Source organism: Kwoniella dendrophila, chromosome 9 (genome assembly GCF_036810415.1).
Source record: "Kwoniella dendrophila CBS 6074 chromosome 9, complete sequence".
NCBI lineage: Eukaryota > Fungi > Basidiomycota > Tremellomycetes > Tremellales > Cryptococcaceae > Kwoniella > Kwoniella dendrophila.
Genome location: NC_089484.1, coordinates 258,000 through 279,038, shown reverse-complemented (window position 1 = coordinate 279,038; position 21,039 = coordinate 258,000). Strand labels below are relative to the sequence as shown.

Genomic DNA, 21,039 nt, shown 5'->3' with positions numbered 1-21,039 from the left:
TTATCTATAACTACCATATATTCGGCCAATGACCGCAAGTCTATTTCCTCTTGGAGTCACCCTGCCTGAGATAAAGATTAATCTTAACTTATAAGATACAGCAAGAAATGTTATATGTCCGAGAAAAACGGGATGGTCATCTGCTGGCATGTGTTTACCCCTGGAAATGGAAAGCTAGTCTACAATCTCCAAGGTTGCTTTTCTCTCCGCCTCTTTCCTCAATCTCCTCTCGACCCCTTGTTTTATCGGCCATATGAACACCTCATCCCCCATACCTCTCTTCAACGCGTTCCATGGTAACAGCCAACTCCACTCTAAACCGAGAACAATGATTAAATTCTTTTTCCAACCATGATCATATGGTTTCTCATGATCTAGCGTTTCTATAACTATCCCCTTTCTACCTGGCTTCTGTAGAGTAGCAGGTAAAGGTACGAAAAAATGTCTTTTATCCGAGAATCTCGCTAAATCAGCTATTAAACCAGCAGGTATAGGTTGATTTTGCTGTTTGAGCTTTTCAATAGCTATCAATGCTTGTTGATGAGCTGAAGATCGGCCTTTATCTATAGTTAGATTGCCTTCTAACAGTAATGTTATAGTGGTAAATGCCAATCCCTACGATTGATAGTCATTATTACCGTTCTTACATAGCGCGATGGATCAGAATCTTGACTCACAGCACTAATCAAAGCTAGTATAATCCCAAAACCAACCATCAATCCAATATTGAGTCTAACGATTCCACCTCCATCTGATCTATCCAATTGTCTCCATCCCAATATTGCTGCCCCAGCATAACGACCAATAGGACCACCCGCTACAACCCAGCTATATGTCCAATCCCACCAATTCTCGCGTATATACTGATCAGATTTCGAGTAAAGATAGGCTGCTTTGAGACGTTGAAATATCGGTACATATAATGGCGAAGATATGATGAAGACTGTTGGTACGGTATACAGTAATAAGGCAAGGAAAGACCGCATATATGGCGCGCTTAAGCAGTTTGCAAACTATTATAAAACCAGAAATTTTATCGATGTCAATCTCTACATTCAAATGGCTAGAGAGCATTATATGCTCAAATGATGACTTACAAAAGGACAATGATGATCCCAACCACCTCTACATCTTTCACAAATACTACAATGTCTACTTCTTGCAGGTTTCCATCTACCTCCGCATTTACCTTTATAACACCTTTCAATCATTGGTTCAACATCACTGTGATCTTCATGATTGACTAAACGGATGGCTTTAGCTTCAGCAGGAGAAAGACACTGGAATACGATCTGCTTGTTCCGGATGGATGATGGGGGATCATATGGCGGGTTGGACTGAGTCGAGGGGAGAAAGTAAAGTCGAACATAGAATAGTGTAATTGGTGACAGTAACAACGTCGGAAGAATGCTGTATAAGTCTTCACTTGAGACGTTAATGCTTGTCATATTATTGGTTTTCTGACTAGGGAACATATGTACGCACAACTGAAGAAGGGATGTATACGATTATCCGAAACCAATTGTGCTACGATAGAGATATGTTGATAATCAACCGTAAATTCTCTTTACGGTTACTCTACTTTAAGTCTCTTACTCACGAGCTATTTCGAAAGTACATATCTTCCAAGCGAAGCTAGAGGTTGACTTTCAGCACATCGTTGCGTTATCCACAACTTAGACTCACTAGAAATAGGTCAGCAGGAGAGGAGGTATGAGGTGTTGAAGCACACCTGTCAAGGTAGTAGGCATCCTTCGTAAAACTATCTCTCGAATGCTACTGCATGATGAGCTCCACGCTGCTTGAAGTGAAGTGATGCCAAAACTGCAAAAAGTCCAATGGACATCATCTCAAATATATGTTTAGGTAATTGTATTTGTTGTAGAGTACTCGTACTGTATCTGTTTATGGGGTCTCCACCTATTATCTATCTCGTATATCTCGTATATCAGCTAACTTTCTCACGGTGATCAGGAATAGCATTGACACTCGGCATTACAGTTAGTATATATTTCTAGCTGTATGTTTAAAAATGCCTACCATTTAGACGGAAGCTTCCTTACCCCGCAATTACCCCACTAACATCCTGCTGTAACTTACTCATTTATTTGGAATGAGTTTAGGGATCACGTTGGTTGTTGGTTGTTGTTGGTTTACATGACAGCAGACCGCATCATTGACCTTGTCTGAGATTTGTTAATTTCCCAAGCTTTCTTATCAGATACGTATATTCCCTTTCTACCCTCCATACATGCTTGATCAGACTACATATACACACACAATATCAGCTAGGCTCGATTCATTCACCTTGCATAAACCGTTCAATATCACAGCCACACGATAAGCTTATTCATCCTATCAAACAGCACGGGCGCCTCTACTACGACATGAACGTTCCCGCTCCCGCTCCCATCCCCACTCGACAGGTCACTGCAGATATGAGGACTTCTACATCAACTTCTAGTAAGTGTACCGACTTCCAATTCCCACATCATACAGACAAGCTTATTGACATTGTGCGTAGGATTGCCTACCAGTGCATCATCCTCTACACTCCTTTCTCAAGCTTCCGGAGCTTCCGCAAACGCTCTGTACAATTTCAGACTCCTTTCTGCACTTCGATCAGACAATGCAGCAGAGGTACAACCTTTTTTAGATGAATTGACACCATCAGCTAGATCTGCTGAAGGTCAAGATGATTTAGAGAAAGCTGGTAGATTGTTAGGTATGGCTGTTAGAGTAGCTTCAGGTATGTCTCAATAGACAACTCTTTTTGGGGAAATCAGTATGGGGATTACAGCAATTCAACCAGCTGACATAATCATCTTGTATTTTGATCAACAGTGCCGATCATTAATCAGATCTTACAATCGCCTTCTATCCCTGATCCGAATTTGCCGGTAAATCCTGGTTCTCAGACTACGCCATTGCATATTGCAGCGGAAATTGGTAGAGCTGAAGTGGGTAAGTCACATATCCCTGTCGCCAAGACTCCTAGATTACAATTGAAAGCTTACCATATATCACAACAAACAGTCGAGCGACTGCTGAATGATCCCAGGATAAATGACACTATAAGGGATGAGCAAGGTAGAACCGCACTGGAATGTGCTGGTCATTCGGAGATAGCTCACCTGATTGAAGGTAAGCTCAGTCATACCTTCTACTTCTTGTACACTATGAGCTGATCCGTGCATCATGGTTTCGCTTGTAGATTCAAGAGGTCAATTACAGTTGAAATATCTTGCTAAACTAGCTGGTTATATCTCCAGTCCCTTGAGCTCCATTGACGAAAGTCTGCATATTATCGACTTCTTAGAAGGCCCTAGGTGAGCCACACTCTCTTACCAGTCGAACAGATCAGCTGAGCTTGTCCATAGAACCGGGATACTCAATTTGAGTGCGTTAGACGAAAGAAGTGGTACTTCCCTCTTACATGAAGCCGCGCGTCGAAGAGATCTCCGATTAGTTGAATTGGCGGTTAAACGAGGGGCGGACGTGTTTGTTCGAGATAAACGGGGTCGAAGAGTTCTTGATGGCGAGAAAAATGCAGATGAGAGGATCAAGGTTTTCCTTAGGCAGTGTAAGTCTGACTGACAATTCATGATAAGAGGTCGATAAACGGTGCTGATGATTGGTGATAGTCAACAACCAAGACAGTCTCATAGAGGCAAAAAGTGATGGTAGACCACCTGATCTTCGTGGGTTTCTTAGTAAATGGGTCAATTACAGGAGCGGATGGAGGACAAGATGGTTTGTACTGGAAAATGGTGTTTTGAGTTACTGTAAGTTCTACAACGTACTAACGGTTGTTTTGATGTGCTTACAAGATCTACAGACCGAAACAGGGAAGACGAGCAAATAGCTTGTAGAGGATCCATTGCCATGGCTGTGGCGACACTACACCCCTCAACTGATGGATCTCGTTTCGAAGTCCACTCGAAAGTTTCATCTTCAGTGCCCAAATTCATCGTTAAGTCTGCTCATAGAGCGGAAATTGCAAGATGGGTTCAGTCTATACGGCTTAACATCGAATATTACCAAAAGCGAGCCAACTCAGAAAGTCAACCGAAGAGAAGTATGAGTATGAACCAGGAAAAGCCACTTACACCTGCTCTTCCTCCCACCGATTCTTTCCTAAGTCCGAAATTACAACGATCTACCACCGCTTTAAGCGGACTTAGTGTCCCGGCACCGGTCGCGGAGGGTAGCAGAATCAGAGACATGTCTTCATCTCGAACAGCTTTGACTGAAGACGAGGCTACCGAAATACTATCAGTATTCGACGCGGCAGATAACGGTAGTCTTGCTGGGAGTGGAGATCACCATACCGGCATCCCGCATGAGACAGCTTTCGATCTTGGTGCCTTAAACATCAAAGCTCAATTAGATATGACAGCTCAACTAGTAGACTCAGTCGTTACTCCGCCAACATCAACTACCGCATCACCAGTCAGAGGTGGTGCAACGGATATGGCTAGGTCCTCCTCACGGCAGCAAGCTGTCAAAGATGCTTTACGACAATCTCTATCAACTTTATCTAACATGATATCTCAACAAAGCATTATGAGTCATGATAGAGAAAAGTATCTGCTAAATCGAATCCAACGAGAAGTGGAAGCTAGACATCTATGGGAGGAGAATATGTTGACTGTTGCGCAACAACAAGCAGAGGCCGATCGACAATTGACTGAAGCTGCTAAAGACAATGAAAAGAAGCGTAAAGCGTTGAAACAAGCTAAAGAAGTATTAGCGAATTTAGCTGGATCTGAACATTTACCACCTATAAGTTTACCTACATCTCCTGGTGCCCCTGTGCAAAGGAGTGCTATAATGGATCAAGGTATTTTAGATCAAGCTACAAAAGCTATTTCAAATGATAATGTCCAACAATCACCCACTAAACCAGTTTTAACGCCAAGACCGTCTATACCAAATATACAAGAAGCACAAAATGCTATTTTAGCTGCTGAATCTGATGAAGAAGAAGACGATGATGATGAATTCTTTGATGCGATTGAAACCGGCACCCTACCAAACTTGAAACTATACGATAGTATTGCGCATCCAGAAAAAGAAAGACCAGGTACACCAACTGCTATAGAAAAACAAAACTTCAATTTGGAAGTTCAACAATCTCCCGAAAAGAATACAATTAAAGAATTCCTAGCTAGAAAGAGTCTTGAGCCTTATCTTCATGTTAGAAACAGATTACCTATTGATGATGATAAGAGACCTTCCGTCAGTTGTAAGTGAAACATCCCGTTTAACTTTGTTTCTTCTGAAGTTTCACGAGAACTGACTGGTCTTGATATTATGCCGCAGTATGGAGTATCCTGAAATCTTCGATTGGAAAAGATCTTACCAAGATTTCTTTCCCTGTGAGCTTTAACGAATGCACTTCGATGCTTCAACGGATGGGTAAGCTTTCTGTTGTGCGTCTTAGCGAAAAAAGATGTGAAGCTTACGGCATCATCCAACTTAGCCGAAGATATGGAGTACGATGCATGCTTGACAGTAGCAGCAGGTGAAAAGGATTCCCTCAAGCGAATAGCTTTCGTCGGTGCATTTGCCATGTCAAACTATTCATCAACTATCGGACGTATAGCAAAACCTTTCAATCCTCTATTATCTCAATCTTTCGAATATGCTATTCCTAATAGATATCGATACATCTCTGAACAAGTTTCACATCATCCTGTAAGTTCAGCTGATTTTGCGCATGTACTGGCCAAGCAGCTGACAATCTTGTCAATGCTGGTGGTAATAGCCAATCTCAGCATGTTATTCTGAAGCTCCAACCTGGAAGTACTATGGCGAAGTCGACGCTCAAAATAAGTTCCAGGGAAGATCATTCGAGATTAGACCAACTGGTGTTGCCCATGCTGAGTTGATCATACCTAAATCTTGGGTAAAAGGAGGGTCAGATTATCCTGACGCTGGACCTGAATATGGTGATGGTTTCGTTATTGAGCATTATTCGTGAGTAGAATTCAGTCTTTGCATAAGGCAAAACTCCAGCTGATATCACCTGTTTGGACCCCTTATAGATGGAAAAAGGTTACTACCAACGTATCCAACTTCATCATGGGTAACCCGTTGATAGATCATTATGGTGATCTTATCGTTAGTGAGTGACTCGACCCTTCACATCTTCAGCTTGATGGCCCAAGTTGACATTCAAGAACAGCCAATCATCGAACTGGTGAAACTTGCACTTTGACCTTCAAACCAAGAGGATGGCGAGGAAAAGATGCATTTGAAATCCAAGGTAATGTGGTCAACTCGAACGGTAAAACAGAATGGGACATTGCTGGTCGTGAGCTACTCATCTCGAATGTAATCTATGTAGCGCAGTCAGCTGACATTTCTTTCAATAGGATGGGACACGCAACTTATAGCCAGAAGACATGGAACGTCAGCACCGTTGGAAGTAGATACGACATTTAATCCTGCTCAGAAAGAATATTTGTTGTTATGGAGAAACAGTGAAAAACCTAAAGCACCTTTCAACTTGACTCCATTCGCTGTAACTTTGGTAAGTCAATATGAAGCTGCTAATCATCATAGAATCTCAGCTAATAAAGTAATCGTTACAGAATGATATCCCTGGTGATCTGAAGAAATATCTAACACCTACGGATTGTAGATTGAGAACCGATCAAAGAGCATTCGAAAATGCTGAATATGACAGAGCACAAGAGTGAGTTTTCAGCTGGCCCATTGCAGTATCCCAGTCCATCGAAGGATCTTACTAACTATATCATGGCTGTTCTGCGAATTGTGGCTGTTCTATAATTAGGTTGAAAACATTGAATGAAGAAAAACAACGTACAACTCGAAAATTACGTTCAGAAGGTAAATTACCGCCACATGAACCAAGATGGTTCAATTCTACAGTCGATCCAGATTCAAATGAAAGATTATGGCTACCAAAAAGATCAAAAGAGAATAATGAAGTTCTATTCTGGAATCAAAGAGAATTAGCTGATTGGGATAAAATTGGTGTTGATCATATTTTTGCTGAAGATGAGAGATGAGATTGTTGGATTAACGTTGCTTAGTATGTACAGGATAGTCAGTAAAAATCAGTGATCTCGAATTAGATAGTTTTGGATGGCCCTTTAAGTATACTTAACAGTTTGTTGATTCGATGCGCTTTAATTACGATAACACGATATTACTTGAGATAATGCAATACTTGCTATGCATATTGTTTTGGTTGCGGTTCATTGAATCTTGTGTAGATACATGATTATTTATTACTGCGTATTATTATTCCTCTGTTTATCATATTCTATTAACCAATCAGGTTTCATATCGATTAATTCCTTCTTCATCCTTTCTACATCATCTCTTAATTGATTTTCCATATCACTTAGAGATTTTCTTTCAAATTTAGGTCTTGATCCTGATGTATTTATAACTAGACCTTTCAAGTCTTCCGGATGTGGTGCACGTGAAGAGAAATATGACATTGTCTAACGATTGGGGTCGATTTGTCAGTCAAACATCCTTGTTATTGAGAATACATCGACGAACTCACTTCTAGAGTTTCAATACCTTTTTGAGTTTTTAAAGAATGTTCAATAAAATCACCATTTTGTAATCTATCTTTTCCTGACCAATTTTGAATTCTTAAATCATTCCAATCAATTTCATTTTCTACTGATAACATAGGTGAAGGTTTAATTGTTTTAGTATTGCTATTATTATCTTTATTTGGTGAAGGTGACATATATTCTCTGAATAATTCAACGAATTTTGATGTATTTGGTGAAGAATTATTTACAGAGTTTGGTGTAGTACCAGCTACTGAAGGATATAAGATTAAATTACACATAGGTAAAAATGGTGCTGGATTAACAAAATAGTTTTTATCGAATCTACCACTATTAAAAAATTAAAAGAATTGCAAGGTGATGAATTAGTCACTTTGGTTCTTTGGATATTTGTTTTAAGGACATTTACTCACTTTTCTACTAATTGTGGAGGAGGTGGCCAACTAACTCTACAATTTGTTGGATTTTCATCATGTGCATCCATAATTACATTAAATGATCTTATACCTTCATCTCCACCTAAATCATGTTCAAATTCTGCTATATATATTGGAAACATTATTGGATATGCAGCGAGCTATTGTGTAATCAGTGTCAGCATATATGTTTATACATCTTTATATATATATTGTGTTGATTGCAATTCTCTAATCAACTTACCATAGTCTCTTCCCATTTCTTCTCATCAATTATAACATTTTCCCATCTTGAATAAGATCCAATCTCTTCCCTTATCTTTTTAGCTAAACCTAAAGGTGACACTGTAAATGGTACAGGAACAACATCGAATCCATCGCCTAATTGAGTTAAATCTTCTGATAAATTATATTGAGGTAAATCATCAGGTAAAGGCGGTACAGCAAATGATAAATATGATAATGGTGCAAACGGATTCCCTAAATCATCATTGAAACGAAAATTTCATAAGCTGCTATCATTTCACATATTATATTTTACTTATGATATCAAGATTAGGATATGAAATATAATTGAATCTTACCTGGAACATAGCCTTCTCTTGTACTTATCCACATTTTAGGATCAACTCTTTTGTTTGTACTATCCGCCAATTTAACACTTCCTTGTAATATACTATCAACTCTCCAAATTGGATATAAAACAGCTTTCATATCTTTCATCTTTAGATTCGTACCTAAACCAAGTTCATTTGCTAAAGGTGTTATAGATTGTCCAAATAAACGTAATAATCCAGCTAAAATCATATTTGGTAATGCAGCTACAGTATCATGTTGATTAATCAGATTATAAAATGACTGATTTAGGATTCAGTGAGCACGTCATGACTTACCAGAAGCCAAAAGACCATTGATATACATTCTTTGAGCAGCATCTTCAGGACGTATTTTAAATGGTACTGAACTAATTTTTGGTGAAGGTGAAGTTTGACTTGGTGTTGATAAAGTTCGAACACCCCTCAAACGAGAAGGTCCAGCTACTATCCTCGTTCTCGTCAAGGTTGAGGGGAGTCGAGGAGACATCTTGATTCCGTGTGATCGCGCAAGCGTATCCTATGTGCTGAAAGATTGATATACAGCTAAAACACACAAGAAATACAATTTAACGTTTGTCTTTCTCCTTGGTGGTTTAATTTATACGTTTTATACTGTGAGATCATCATCATCATCGGTTCATTCGGTTATCGGCATTGTCTATGCGGCGTTCGCCGCTTTTTCAAAGGTCCCCTCATCCGGCCTCCGTGCGTAATTAAGGAGTGCACCAGCTAAATGTCAAAACAAATAAATACGCGTGAAGTATATGATGTCTATATTGTCAAAAACAAATTCGCTTTCAGTAGTTTCACATCAAATGGAAGTAATTATACGCCAAGATGGTATCGCTTAGAGAAAGGAAAGCAAGAGCTTCATATTCTAATGTAGCTGATGGACTTGCGAATCTATCTTCGGAAGAGGATGAACAAGCTGGACCTTCTTCTCGAGCTTCAGTAAATAGTGGAGGTCAAGCTGAATCCGGAGACGATGATGATGAAGATGGAAAGAACGATGATACAAGTTTTTCATCTGGTCAATCAAGTGAATTTCAACCTGATAGTCCTAACAAAAAAGGAAAGGGAAAGGGTAAGGGTAAGGGTAAAGGTAAAGAAGATGAATCAAATGTTGGTTCAGACGAAGATGAAGATATGGATGAAGACGAAGATGAAGGTGAAGATGAAGAAGATCTTCGAGAGATTGACGAAGATGATATAGATCCATCAATTAGAGGAACGCCGACCGTCAAGACGAACTCAAAAGCAGGAGGTGCTGGTTCAAAACCGAAATTGACTAGACCTAGTGCACCGGCGAAGTCAAGGCCACCAATAACAGATAGACCTTCCATGACAATAACAGCTCAACCTCAACCTATACATGGACAATCTGAAATCAGTTTACTTAGTCTACAACATCGAGCTCTCATACAAGCTTCTTCTGTGGCTTTAACTAAACCTTCGAATGTCATTAACAAAGGGTACGAAGATAAAAGGGAAAGAGATCAATCTAGAGCTAATGCTCCCACATTATTTCCGTCTGGACATCCGGTACCATTTCATACAAAACTGAAATTGAATCCAAATCATGGTTGGTCGGGTCAAAATGAGATAGAATGGATAGATGAGAGTGGTCTGAATGTTAATAGAGTAGAGGAAAGAAGACAAAGTGATTGGCAAAAACATCAGTCGTTCACCTTTGCTTCTCCTTGGCAAGAATGGAAAGGTGAAAATTGGTATCCAGAACTGTTTATTGGGAGCTCGGATGAATTAGCTGAAAAAGATGCAGGTAAAAGAGAAAATTGGTTGTTGAAAGATGAAGTTAGATTAGGTTTAGATGATATTGGTAGATGGACTGAAGAAGAACTACACTTCGTTAATGAAATGTGAGTTGATATACAATCCTGCTCTCACGTCTATCTCATCATCATACGCAAAATGCTGACTGATCCCTTGAAATTAGTGAAGCTGAAGAATCATATCTCCCAACACCTCTTTACCAGAATGGCGAAAGTCATATAACATGTCATATGGGTCCTCATGATCAGCAAACTCCTCAGACTTTTTCCATCTTTCAATCAAAACCACTAGGTAAGCCTTATATGAATTTTGTATTCAGATGGGGACGAAGGGTAATGAGGCAAAAAAAAACTAATTGCTCTACAATGCAGCCGAGACCAACCCCATCGTACCTCGAGAAGGCCATACATTCTTCGCTGGAGGGCCTATATGGGGAATGGATTGGTGTCCATACCCTGATTCAAAGTCAAAAGGTAAGCTACTCGAATCTGACAAACTATCTCTGCAAATCAGCTTATACCGATTCGAACCAGATTTCGAATACGAGCAATATTTAGCAGTGTCGACACTTCCACATCTTGACACCAAACCTCATATGGCTGAGAAATGGCCTAAAACGTCAAAAGGGTCAATACAGATATGGGCTTTATCTCCACCAGCTTCACACGAAGATATACAGATGGAAGGGACCTCGACACCTAGTAGTAGTAGTAGGATGAGCTGTGAGATTGTTTTATGTGTGAATGGGGGACCTGCCATGGAGATAAAATGGATGCCTGTGGGAACTTGGGACGATGTAAGTTATTTGACAATCTTATATCTCTAATAAAACACATTCATCTGTTGACCATTCAACTCCTGTAGCATGAAATAGCGACATTAGGTCAAAAAGATACTAAAATACCCAAGCTCGGCGTACTAGCTGCTGTGCAACTGGATGGATCTATATCATTCTATTCCGTACCTCATCCACGATTCTTCCAGCCTGAAACGGATTCTCCAATATATGGTAAGCGTCATTTATTCTTAGCAAGATTTGACTGCAGCTAACATCGAAAAAAACAATACCTTACAGTTAAAATGGAAGAACCCCTTCTTCGGCTGGAAATCCCCGATGCGATGGCCATGTGTTTTGACTGGATAACGGGAACAAGGATCGCGGTTGGTTTGTCAAATGGTAAGCTGTTCATGAATCCATCTGCAATGACATAGCTAACACGTGCAATATTGAACAGGTCACTTAGCCATATGGGATATTTATGAAGCTTTACGTTCTGGAAATTCACAAGATAGTAAGCTTAACCATGTCCGCGATACAATACAGTGATTCGTAGATTAGGCTGAATAACTGTAACATCTTTTCAGTTTTACCGTCCCTATATGCATCAGTAGCAGTATCAGCCATACGTTCAATATCTGTGGGAAGAGTGCCTCCATCAGATAAACAACTTGATGGAGATCCATTATATGTCTTGATGGGATCTTATGATGGTACAACCACTTTGTTGGATTTAAGAGATCCTCAATTCCCAATGGAACTGAATAGAGCGCGAAGTGAGTTCCTCGTATGAGCCTTGAGCAAACTGTCTATATTGACTTTTCATGTTAGTACCATGCATGGCAGTTAAATGGATCTCACAAATGGCTTCGCCAGCTATCTGTGATATAGATTATATCATACAGGTTATCAAATTGAGAGGATCAAATCCTGGTAGAAGTCATGTTTTGAGTAGTCATAGAGGACAAGCATGGGTAAGTTGGTTTTTGTGTATACGAAGTAGATTTTGCGAAACATCCTTTCGCGATTCACCGTACTGATCGCTCGATATCTCATATCAGGATATTGCTACGTCAGATTATCATACGATGCTCGTTTCAGCAGGATCCGATGGTGCACTTATATTAGCCAATTTCAATACTGGGTTTTACAGGAAGCGGAAGGCGGTAAGTTACTAAAATATCATCTTTCAGATTGCTGAACACTGATACTGCCTTATAAACATAGCCATTAGCGATGCAAAGATTATATGAGATAGATTATAGTGAAGTAAGGGATGAATATAGGATTATTGATGACGTCTTGCCTGAAGTGAGTCTCTTGGCTTTTGATGAATCAGACTTCGAATATTTCTCTGCAATCGGGCACATACTGACTGGTGGGAATTGAGTATAGAATCAAACTCTAGAAGCAGCTACTTCGAGAAGACCACCCACTATAGCTAAAAGAGCTACAAATGACCCGCCTAGTCACTTACTGAAAACTGCAGCTTGGAGACCTGAAGTTGGAATACATAAAGTAACTTGGAATGACGGATGTGGATTGACTAAAGCTGGCTGGCTGGCTAGTGGTGGTGCTAGTGGATTAGGGAGGGTAGAGTGGATTGAAGGTAGATGGAAATTTAACAGAGCACCGTAAGATCAAGTAAGCTAAATATCTTTATGCCTCGGTCACCTGGCAAAACGATTGAAAGCGAGAGCTAGGAATTTCGAATATCAAACGTGACAAAAATCAGGTCTTAATACTGTATATACTCTACTTCTACTATGATATGTTAAAATGCATAAACCCGTCATGTTGTATCAAGTTAAAAGCTGCAGTAATCATGCTCAGTAACCTGATGGTGATTTGGATTCACTTCTTTTGAGTTCTGAGGTACTGGCGAAATCTCTAACTTTTGACCCGTCTTGAAAAGCTTTGTCAGTTTTCATATTATACTCCCAATCAGGTTTATGTGAAGATGATACTGAAAGTGTTGAAGGTTCCTGCGGTAATTAGCAAATGGTTTTATCGTCAGTTCAGTGATCACATATATATATATGTGTGTGTGTACTCATATTTTTAGCCGATGAAGATAAGGTGAATCATTGGCCTCACATGTGTAGATGGAAGTTCAGTCGCGCTAATATCAGCACCCCGAATAGTACCTGAAGAACCACTTCTGCTGGGGGTGGTAGTGGTGATAGACGCATTGGATTCCAAATACCGATTAAATGACCTTTTACTTGATGTGAACCACTTTGATTTGAGTACATGGCAATTTGATTTCTTAAAGAATCATCAAACCAAACTTTTGAGTATTTCGAATTCTTTGATTTTGATATACTTGGACCAAAAAAGGAATTCCCATTTGAAGAATTTTCTTTTTTGTTCTTGGTCAAACCTGTGACTGTTTTTCTACTCAACAAATCGATCAAATCTTGTTTTCTTGAATCACTCTCATCTCCTGTCGAAATAGATTCAATCTTAAACATGATGTTACGAGGATTGCATTCTTCTTCATCATCATCCCATTGTTCAACATTTGATACTGTTCATTTGACATCTTCTTCAAATACATCTTCTTTCCATCCTTTTTGGATTACATGCATATCTCCTACAACGGATGAATATCCTTGTGCAGAATTCATTCTAGTAAACCTTCTTGGAGTGAGGTGAATTGACGTTTCACGATTACAGCAGTACGATTGTACCAGTTCGAAAAGGACTTGGAGTAGAATGTAGCGACAAAAAAGTTTCTCACTTTGTATTTCAAATTTCAAGGTTAAAAGATCAGATAAAGTTAAGTGGTTAAATCGCTCAAAAATATTACCCCTGTTATATGCAGACTGATAGCACAACCCCAAGAAAACTATCAAAGTAAAACTTCTCGCTATTTGAAAGAGTTTGACAGATGAAAGGTTTCAACCATTTACAGAAGAAGAAAAAACCTTTGTAAGAAATGGAGTCTCACTTGTATACAGTATACCAAATGTCGGAGAATCTGATCTTTTACAGAGCTGGGAAAGCTTCTCGTTTTTACCTCATTTTTCATGATTTGAACAAAATTGTGTTAGAAAAATAAGTCATCCTTTCAGATCCTATGACACGTAGTGTCGTTCGGACAAGGAAATAGATCATTCAGACGAGAAGAGCCGAGTAATTGTACCAAAAAGCAGCTCAGCTTTCACCCTCGAGAATGGAGGGAGTTTGTAAGGATACATTCAGCGTGATTATTCACTTGCCTTCGTAGAAGGAGGATTCGACAATGCTACTACTATACTACAGAGTATATAATTATCATTTCCATGAACCAAAGTGCATGATCAAATACAAGTACAGTATAACAGTACTCTTAAGACAGGTCATGTCGAATGAGTACTCATGTTGGAGAATCAATGATTTCCCTTGAACTCAAATAACAGCTTTTTTGCAATAAGCTATATCACCTTCCACAGCTGTAGAACTACTTAATGATGTACTTGTAGTTTCGTCATTGACGATTGAATTTGAAATTGGATCATAAACACAAATGAGATCAGCTCCTATATAATGAGTACCATCTTTTGTTGAACACTTGACAATATCGTTTTTTTGTGAAACCATCAAACCAAACTTTTGAATATCTTGATTGGTTATTATCATTTGAATTTGATCTTGATGTAGGAATGTCATTTTGTGACGCACTTAAACAATAATATCTTTTTCCAAAAATAGACTTATTCATATCATTCATAATTAAACCTTTAATTGATTTCCCACTTAATAGAGAATTCAAATCTGTAACCCTCTCATCTTCTTCATCATCTAATAAAATAGAGTTGATTTTGAAATTGATTTTGCATGGATCTCCTTGACTTGACTCATCAATAACATCAGAGATTACAAAAGTAACACAATCAATTGTTTCTTCTTTCAATCCTTGATTAAGTACATCCTCATCCCCACTCAAGCACTTATTCATATTTTGTATTTCACTCATTATCATTAATGATACTTTCTGGTGAGATGTATAAGTCGTTATGATCAAGTCTAAGGTGAGATCCAGAATTCTATGTATGGTACTGTATATCTTGTGAAAAGCAGCATACCTTTTTAGATTAACAGTGCCCCTATTTATACACATCTAAATTGCTCCAAAAGACACAAAGACGATAGAATCTGATAACCAAATTTAGAAAATATTCTGATCAATGAAAGGATCATAACCTAAAAAGGAACGTCAAATAGAACGAATCGATCCAATCCTGTATTTAACCGTCTATCTCCGTGAAAGGTTTCAGAGAATTGTTGGTGCCCAGTCCAAAGGTTGGTGTTGTCATGCTTATGATGAACTACCTATGATCCCCATAGGTAGAATGGGGAGACGAAGTCTTTTTTTCTTCGCGACGGAGCGAATGACGGCGTTCAGGAGGGGGGTTGAAGGGATCTTCAAAACAAATTCTTCGCTTACAATACTTACAACGAAGGCTTCAGTGAATAAGGACAATCACCAATCAAAAAAACAATTTACCAAGTAGACACGCAAGATTGTTTCGAAGTTTCTGTGATTTGCGTTGGTAATGATGGAAACCAGTTATCAGGCATATATGTCTTTGTAATAGTCGTTAAGTGCCATGCATGTTCGTTCTCTTTTCCTTGGGTATATAATTGGAATGTCGGAAAAAATGAAGAGGAAGAAAGAGAGAAATGAAAAGATATAATGGAAACAAATGTCCTTTTATGTGAACAAGAAATAGATGTGATAAATAAGTGACTAACTTATAAATGATACTATATGTATATCTCGCTTGTGGCTGATTGATGAATGTGTTGTGTTAATGTAGTTTTGAGGTTTATGTGAATTGCAAAGTGGACACCAAGTTACTTCGTCTCATCCCCCTTCTTATTAATGCGCACCGCCTCGTTGATGCTTTTCTCCCCTTCTGGTGACTAGCCTTTCACAGGATACGCTGTAGCCCTAACGGACAATCCTTTTCTCTTTGAGTTGAGGTGAATCTAAAACAATGCTAATAATCCAACAGCTACAGTCCCCACTAGACCAGCTACACCTATTACTTGATTTGTACTGAATGATGAAGAACGTGGTGAAGCAGATGATCGTTTGAATACGTTAAGTGGTGATGAAGTGAGCGAACGTTTTCGTGTGTTGGTTTGTCCAGAAGCCTAAAAGGGTTGAGAATGAGGTTATCAGCTACATGTCTGAAGGGCTATAGTAGCTATCAAAACTTACGTTAACACCTGTCAATACTTGTGTTGGAAGCATGTTTGGTGGTTTAGCGACAAGGTTCATCTATAAATATCACATAGGAGGTCAGTTATGGATCGAATCTGGCTGTATCACAGGGAGAGAAACAGAAAGAGACGCTCACGTATGGTAATTTAGCACCGTCATATCTGTTCAAACGTAATTGATAGTTTCCGGTATCAGGATCTACAATAATTCCCCAATCTTTGAAAGTTGTCTGATAGAGCGCAACATGAAATTTCGTTAGCAATACGTTTCATCAGATCACATATGATCTCAAGGTGACATTGTAGTTGTAGACATGAGTTGACAAAACTCACCTTTTCGTCATAATACGTGATAATATTAGTTGTAGCAGCGCATGGATCTTGCACTTGTACTCTACCATCTGAACCAAAAGGTTTTAATGTGATAGAACCATCATTTTCTAATGTGTATGTACCATGTTGCCAGATCAAAACAGCCTGGATACATGCTGGGTTTGAAGCATTTGAATTGTATCTATATTGAGCTTCTTCAAAGAAACCATCATTGGTGCTGTTCAGAAACGAATTATCAGCAACTGACAGTGTAAGTGAAATCGTCGAGGAGAGTGGTTCAATGTGATAATTCATTTCAACAAGCCTCGTGAAACGCAAGTAGGATTCTGGGATAGAACCAACAACCTCAAAGACAGTGGGGAAAGAGAGATGATACTAACAATGAATAAGACATTCCTGTATTTGTTGGATAACTGAATTTCATTTCTGCTGGTATACAGAAAGACTGAATGTTAAATAAACCCATGATAAACAACGAACCGAACATGTCAGCTATTAGTCTCCTTACAATTTTGCATATCGTTTGTTACGTGGCGATCAGTCAAAGGTGAAAGATTATGGAAGATGTAATATTTGGTTAAAGATAAGGTATGACTTCCAACGACATCCCCAGCTCGCTATAATCAACGAGTATATCTTCTCTTATACAACCCTTTCCTCCGTTCTTACGTTCTTGGTGGACACTTGCTTACAAATATCTCTCATAACGAGATTCTAAATCCCACTCAGCCTTCCTTGTCTATCAATCATTTCCCCTGTACTCCGTCGCTATGCTGTTCTGAGATAGATACGGAAAATGCAACTTACACCTCCGGTAGTTACAGCGGCATTACTTGTCCAAGTACCTTCAAGATCCGTCAAATTATTTGCTGCTGAGATATCACCTTGAGCTAATGCCGTCAAAGGCAATAAAGCTAAACCGAACGATAGAGCGACTGAAGATAACATTTTTGCGTTGTTGACTATTCTATGATACGTTGAACTTGTGAATTAAATTAATTGTTATTGTGACTTTCAATAGCTAGGTGACGATTGTTGAATAAGTCTACCCAGGAATAATGAAACTGAGGAGATAGAAGTTGAAAGGAGTGTGTTGATATTCTTGGTTGTTGAGAGGTGGCGGTGAAGGGATAGAGACTAAACGCGGTTAACCCAAGTGAGATTAACTCTTGTATATGTATACTCTTGCAAATGGTATGCTGTACAAGTAGGTGTGGATGTGTTTTCCAAGAGTGTATTAAGATTATGTATTAGAAATGTTACGATAATGATATATGAGGATAGTTGAAAGAGAGACACGAAAGATAGATTCAGCAGTTATGAAAAACGAAAACAAGCTAAAAGGAAAAACCTCGAGTGAAGGAAGTTAAAGGGTCTGTGCTGAATCCTCCTACGGTGATAGCTTACAACTTATAACACACAGCCTCCCTGAATATTAAAATGGCAACAACAACAATACCGCAATGGAAAAACCGCCAAACAACGCGACACGTTTTAATTCCCGTAATTCCCGAGATATGACGAATGACGATGGTGGCGTTCCTGATCGATGCTAACGAGAGTCGAGTAAAATCCCATCAATCTCTTGGCTACATACAAACACCTTAAAAGATGACCTCAGCTGTACAAGTGGATTCAATTGTCCAGGTAATTAATGTCAAATACATAGGTACACAGTACAACTGTAATACAAAGCATACTCAACTACTGGTAATCAATCTATCATATCAAAGCCATACTACCTAATACAATCCCTAAACCAGTTACCAGACTCAACATGACAAGATTATCTATCTTTCCACCTGTACTTAACATATTAAAGGATACTGAAGCGTCACTTGAGGTATTTGTTGAATTATGACCACCATTCGTGTTGTTTCTGGTATCACTGATACTCGCTCCAGGTGTAATAGCTCCTGTACCACTACCACTGACAGTACCTGTTCTACTAGCTGAAGGTGTTTTACTGGTTATTGAACCTGAATTATGTTCGCTTGTAACTTGACTCGATCCTGTAGGTTTGCTACTAGCACCAATTACAGAAGGTGTCCAAGTTGTAAAACAACATTGATCACCTTTAGTTATCGTTTCATCTTCACCATCTCTTTTGACTTTCCACCGACGAGTCCGTGCACTCAAGTCATTACCTCCAGGTGCAGGGGTTATTGATGCCTTTGCAGAATGTGTTGCCGAAGATTCAGAAGTGGGTAAAGACAATTTTGTTATTCCAACTTGTTCAGTACCTTCAACTACTTCTGGGTTACTTTCAGCCTCGGAAGCGGCAGAAGGTGAAGAGGGAGAAGAGCTTGATTGACTCTCACTTGAGGAAGCTGATGCTGAAGATGCTGATGAAGATTCGGAATTGCCTCCTTCCTTATCCTCTTTCGAAGATGATGAGGTAGCTGAGATCGATTCCGCTGATGAATTTTCCCCTTCGTCAGCAGTAGCAGTAGCAGTACATGGTAAACAAGTTTGAACAGGTAACCAAGTTGTTGAACCTTCTTGATATCCAGAGCTAGAATTAGAAGCATTTTCTGAGTGTTCTGAGCCTGAATCTGAATTTGAATTTGATGGTGCAGGTGTTTGACCATTAGAAATCGATGATCCAGGTTGACAATTCGATACAGCTGGTATATAAGGTGTTGGAACTGGGCCATTTCCCTGCGTCACGGATAAAACCAAGATAAAGTGAGTTACTTGTAAGGGAATCATACACGATAAAAAAGCCATTGAAGGATAAAAATTTACAAGTTAACTCACAGGTGTATAAGTTTGACCATCAAATACACCAGGTGGATCACCATCATCAGCTTCACAATTTTGCCAAACATCATCCCAACCAACACCACTTGAAGTTAAGAAATAACATCCTAAAGAATCGTATTGTGTTGGACAGTATCTATAATCACGGTAAAATTCAATTCATCATCCTCAGGAATCAACTGTACATGCATTTTACTCACGCTGGATCACCAAAACAAGCTCTTACGCAAAATGTTTCCGGTGAAATTATCGTCTATAAGATAGATATTTAGATAAACAGGTAAGTCATCGTTAAACCTTACCAATGAATATTTTGGCGTGACTTCCCAGAGACGAGTTTATGAGAAAGAGAAGTAAAAGAATGACTTACAACCCAATTTCTTGCAGGATCACCTCCAATACTAGTAATCAATTTTGATCCTTCGGGATTATGTGTTGAAGAATCAAATTGACCACCTGGATCTTCAGGTGATAATCCAATTTGTGTAAAATCGCCTCTAACATCATACAGCAGTGCAAGTCAATATTATCATGAAACTTCAACGTTGAACTACTTGAAGAAACACTTACGATCCACTAACTTGAACCCATGAAGAAGTTTTAACATAAGTTACACCTTTTAAAGTACCATCTGGAATTAATCTTGTATCATGACCTGACTATAAATTGGTCAAATTATGTGAATTTGTTTACAGTAGTCAGTTTTCTACCCACCCCTTATTGTAAATCATCATTCGAATAATTGTATACGTAAGATTTTCACAAACTTACTTTTGAGCAATAACTAACTACATAATCAATTGATTCACTGATTGATTTACCTTTATTCTCTTCTTCAGATAATCCATATAAACAAAAATCATCATGTGACATTAACCATAAATCTTGTGATGTCGAGTTTGGATCGGATTTAGGTTTCTATAAATATCGAAATGAATAAAAAAAGTTCAAAATGAACATAATCAGAACCTTATTTTACCCAGTGTACATAAATCGTTTTTCAGTATCAGGATATAGGCTTTCGCCCATCATTTCTGTCATTTATGACATGTTTTATTTTAAGAAATAAATGGTAACTCACATCATCTTCACCTCTTACTGATAGTGTACTAGTACTAGTACCATTCACAAAGGATCTTTTATATACTTGCCGTGGTATATATTGACCGTTCACCATGATATTCTGATTGATCAGAGATAATAATATGAAGTAAATGATCGATGAAGACAACTTGAAATTTATATAAGAGACCATTTCGGATTGGAAGGGTTATAAAAGTGTATGTAGGAAATAGTTATTATAAGTTTGTTGAGTTTCGCAATCCAACAGTAAACTCGTACTTTATCTTGTCAGAATGAGAATTGTTTTGAACTATGAGGTTGGTTTTTGTTTTTATTATACTGTAGGTTAATCGTATTCTTGATGTGGTAGATTTTATTAGAAGTCTTAGATTACCGTAGGTTGATATTCTGGTTATTCTTGATATGTATAAATCTATTGTCGATGTTGACGTACTGTAAATGTATTAGTTACCTTTCTGCTTTATGCTCTTCGATCTTTCTTCTTACTTGCTGTAGAATCTGGA

At 38.7% G+C, this 21,039-nt stretch overlaps 8 protein-coding genes across 8 annotated transcripts; 2 read left to right on the top strand and 6 right to left on the bottom strand.

The window, feature by feature from the left end:
• Positions 1-174: 174 nt before the first annotated feature.
• Positions 175-1,751, bottom strand: L201_006530 (uncharacterized protein; the record flags this gene model as incomplete). The annotated part of the gene is made up of 6 exons (XM_066222249.1): positions 175-615; positions 678-1,013; positions 1,098-1,243; positions 1,486-1,527; positions 1,601-1,635; positions 1,687-1,751. 6 exons carry the CDS (start codon positions 1,749-1,751, stop codon positions 175-177), a joined length of 1,065 nt encoding a protein of 354 aa, XP_066078346.1.
• A 636-nt stretch (positions 1,752-2,387) lies between these two features.
• L201_006529 (uncharacterized protein) lies at positions 2,388-7,040 on the top strand (the record flags this gene model as incomplete). Its single annotated transcript, XM_066222248.1, has 16 exons — positions 2,388-2,463; positions 2,525-2,749; positions 2,845-2,964; positions 3,037-3,144; positions 3,215-3,329; positions 3,381-3,583; positions 3,645-3,785; positions 3,839-5,248; positions 5,326-5,421; positions 5,486-5,700; positions 5,771-5,982; positions 6,051-6,130; positions 6,191-6,319; positions 6,381-6,538; positions 6,600-6,703; positions 6,803-7,040. 16 exons carry the CDS (start codon positions 2,388-2,390, stop codon positions 7,038-7,040), a joined length of 3,630 nt encoding a protein of 1,209 aa, XP_066078345.1.
• A 222-nt stretch (positions 7,041-7,262) lies between these two features.
• On the bottom strand, positions 7,263-9,061 carry L201_006528 (uncharacterized protein; the record flags this gene model as incomplete). Its single annotated transcript, XM_066222247.1, has 6 exons — positions 7,263-7,481; positions 7,547-7,892; positions 7,976-8,139; positions 8,223-8,458; positions 8,563-8,799; positions 8,872-9,061. 6 exons carry the CDS (start codon positions 9,059-9,061, stop codon positions 7,263-7,265), a joined length of 1,392 nt encoding a protein of 463 aa, XP_066078344.1.
• A 350-nt stretch (positions 9,062-9,411) lies between these two features.
• L201_006527 (uncharacterized protein) lies at positions 9,412-12,781 on the top strand (the record flags this gene model as incomplete). Its single annotated transcript, XM_066222246.1, has 12 exons — positions 9,412-10,451; positions 10,529-10,656; positions 10,737-10,838; positions 10,899-11,161; positions 11,230-11,374; positions 11,441-11,542; positions 11,601-11,657; positions 11,731-11,919; positions 11,975-12,117; positions 12,205-12,309; positions 12,371-12,454; positions 12,539-12,781. 12 exons carry the CDS (start codon positions 9,412-9,414, stop codon positions 12,779-12,781), a joined length of 2,601 nt encoding a protein of 866 aa, XP_066078343.1.
• A 191-nt stretch (positions 12,782-12,972) lies between these two features.
• Positions 12,973-13,617, bottom strand: L201_006526 (uncharacterized protein; the record flags this gene model as incomplete). The annotated part of the gene is made up of 2 exons (XM_066222245.1): positions 12,973-13,128; positions 13,291-13,617. 2 exons carry the CDS (start codon positions 13,615-13,617, stop codon positions 12,973-12,975), a joined length of 483 nt encoding a protein of 160 aa, XP_066078342.1.
• Positions 13,618-14,536: 919 nt separating this feature from the next.
• Positions 14,537-15,104, bottom strand: L201_006525 (uncharacterized protein; the record flags this gene model as incomplete). The annotated part of the gene is made up of 2 exons (XM_066222244.1): positions 14,537-14,667; positions 14,726-15,104. The coding sequence occupies 2 exons, from the start codon at positions 15,102-15,104 to the stop codon at positions 14,537-14,539; spliced, it is 510 nt and encodes a 169-aa protein (XP_066078341.1).
• Positions 15,105-16,120: 1,016 nt separating this feature from the next.
• On the bottom strand, positions 16,121-17,638 carry L201_006524 (uncharacterized protein; the record flags this gene model as incomplete). The annotated part of the gene is made up of 6 exons (XM_066222243.1): positions 16,121-16,288; positions 16,356-16,415; positions 16,495-16,587; positions 16,691-16,907; positions 17,071-17,135; positions 17,498-17,638. 6 exons carry the CDS (start codon positions 17,636-17,638, stop codon positions 16,121-16,123), a joined length of 744 nt encoding a protein of 247 aa, XP_066078340.1.
• A 774-nt stretch (positions 17,639-18,412) lies between these two features.
• On the bottom strand, positions 18,413-20,630 carry L201_006523 (uncharacterized protein; the record flags this gene model as incomplete). Its single annotated transcript, XM_066222242.1, has 7 exons — positions 18,413-19,351; positions 19,451-19,589; positions 19,654-19,706; positions 19,824-19,950; positions 20,024-20,112; positions 20,225-20,371; positions 20,535-20,630. The coding sequence occupies 7 exons, from the start codon at positions 20,628-20,630 to the stop codon at positions 18,413-18,415; spliced, it is 1,590 nt and encodes a 529-aa protein (XP_066078339.1).
• Between the last annotated feature and the right edge of the window lie 409 nt (positions 20,631-21,039).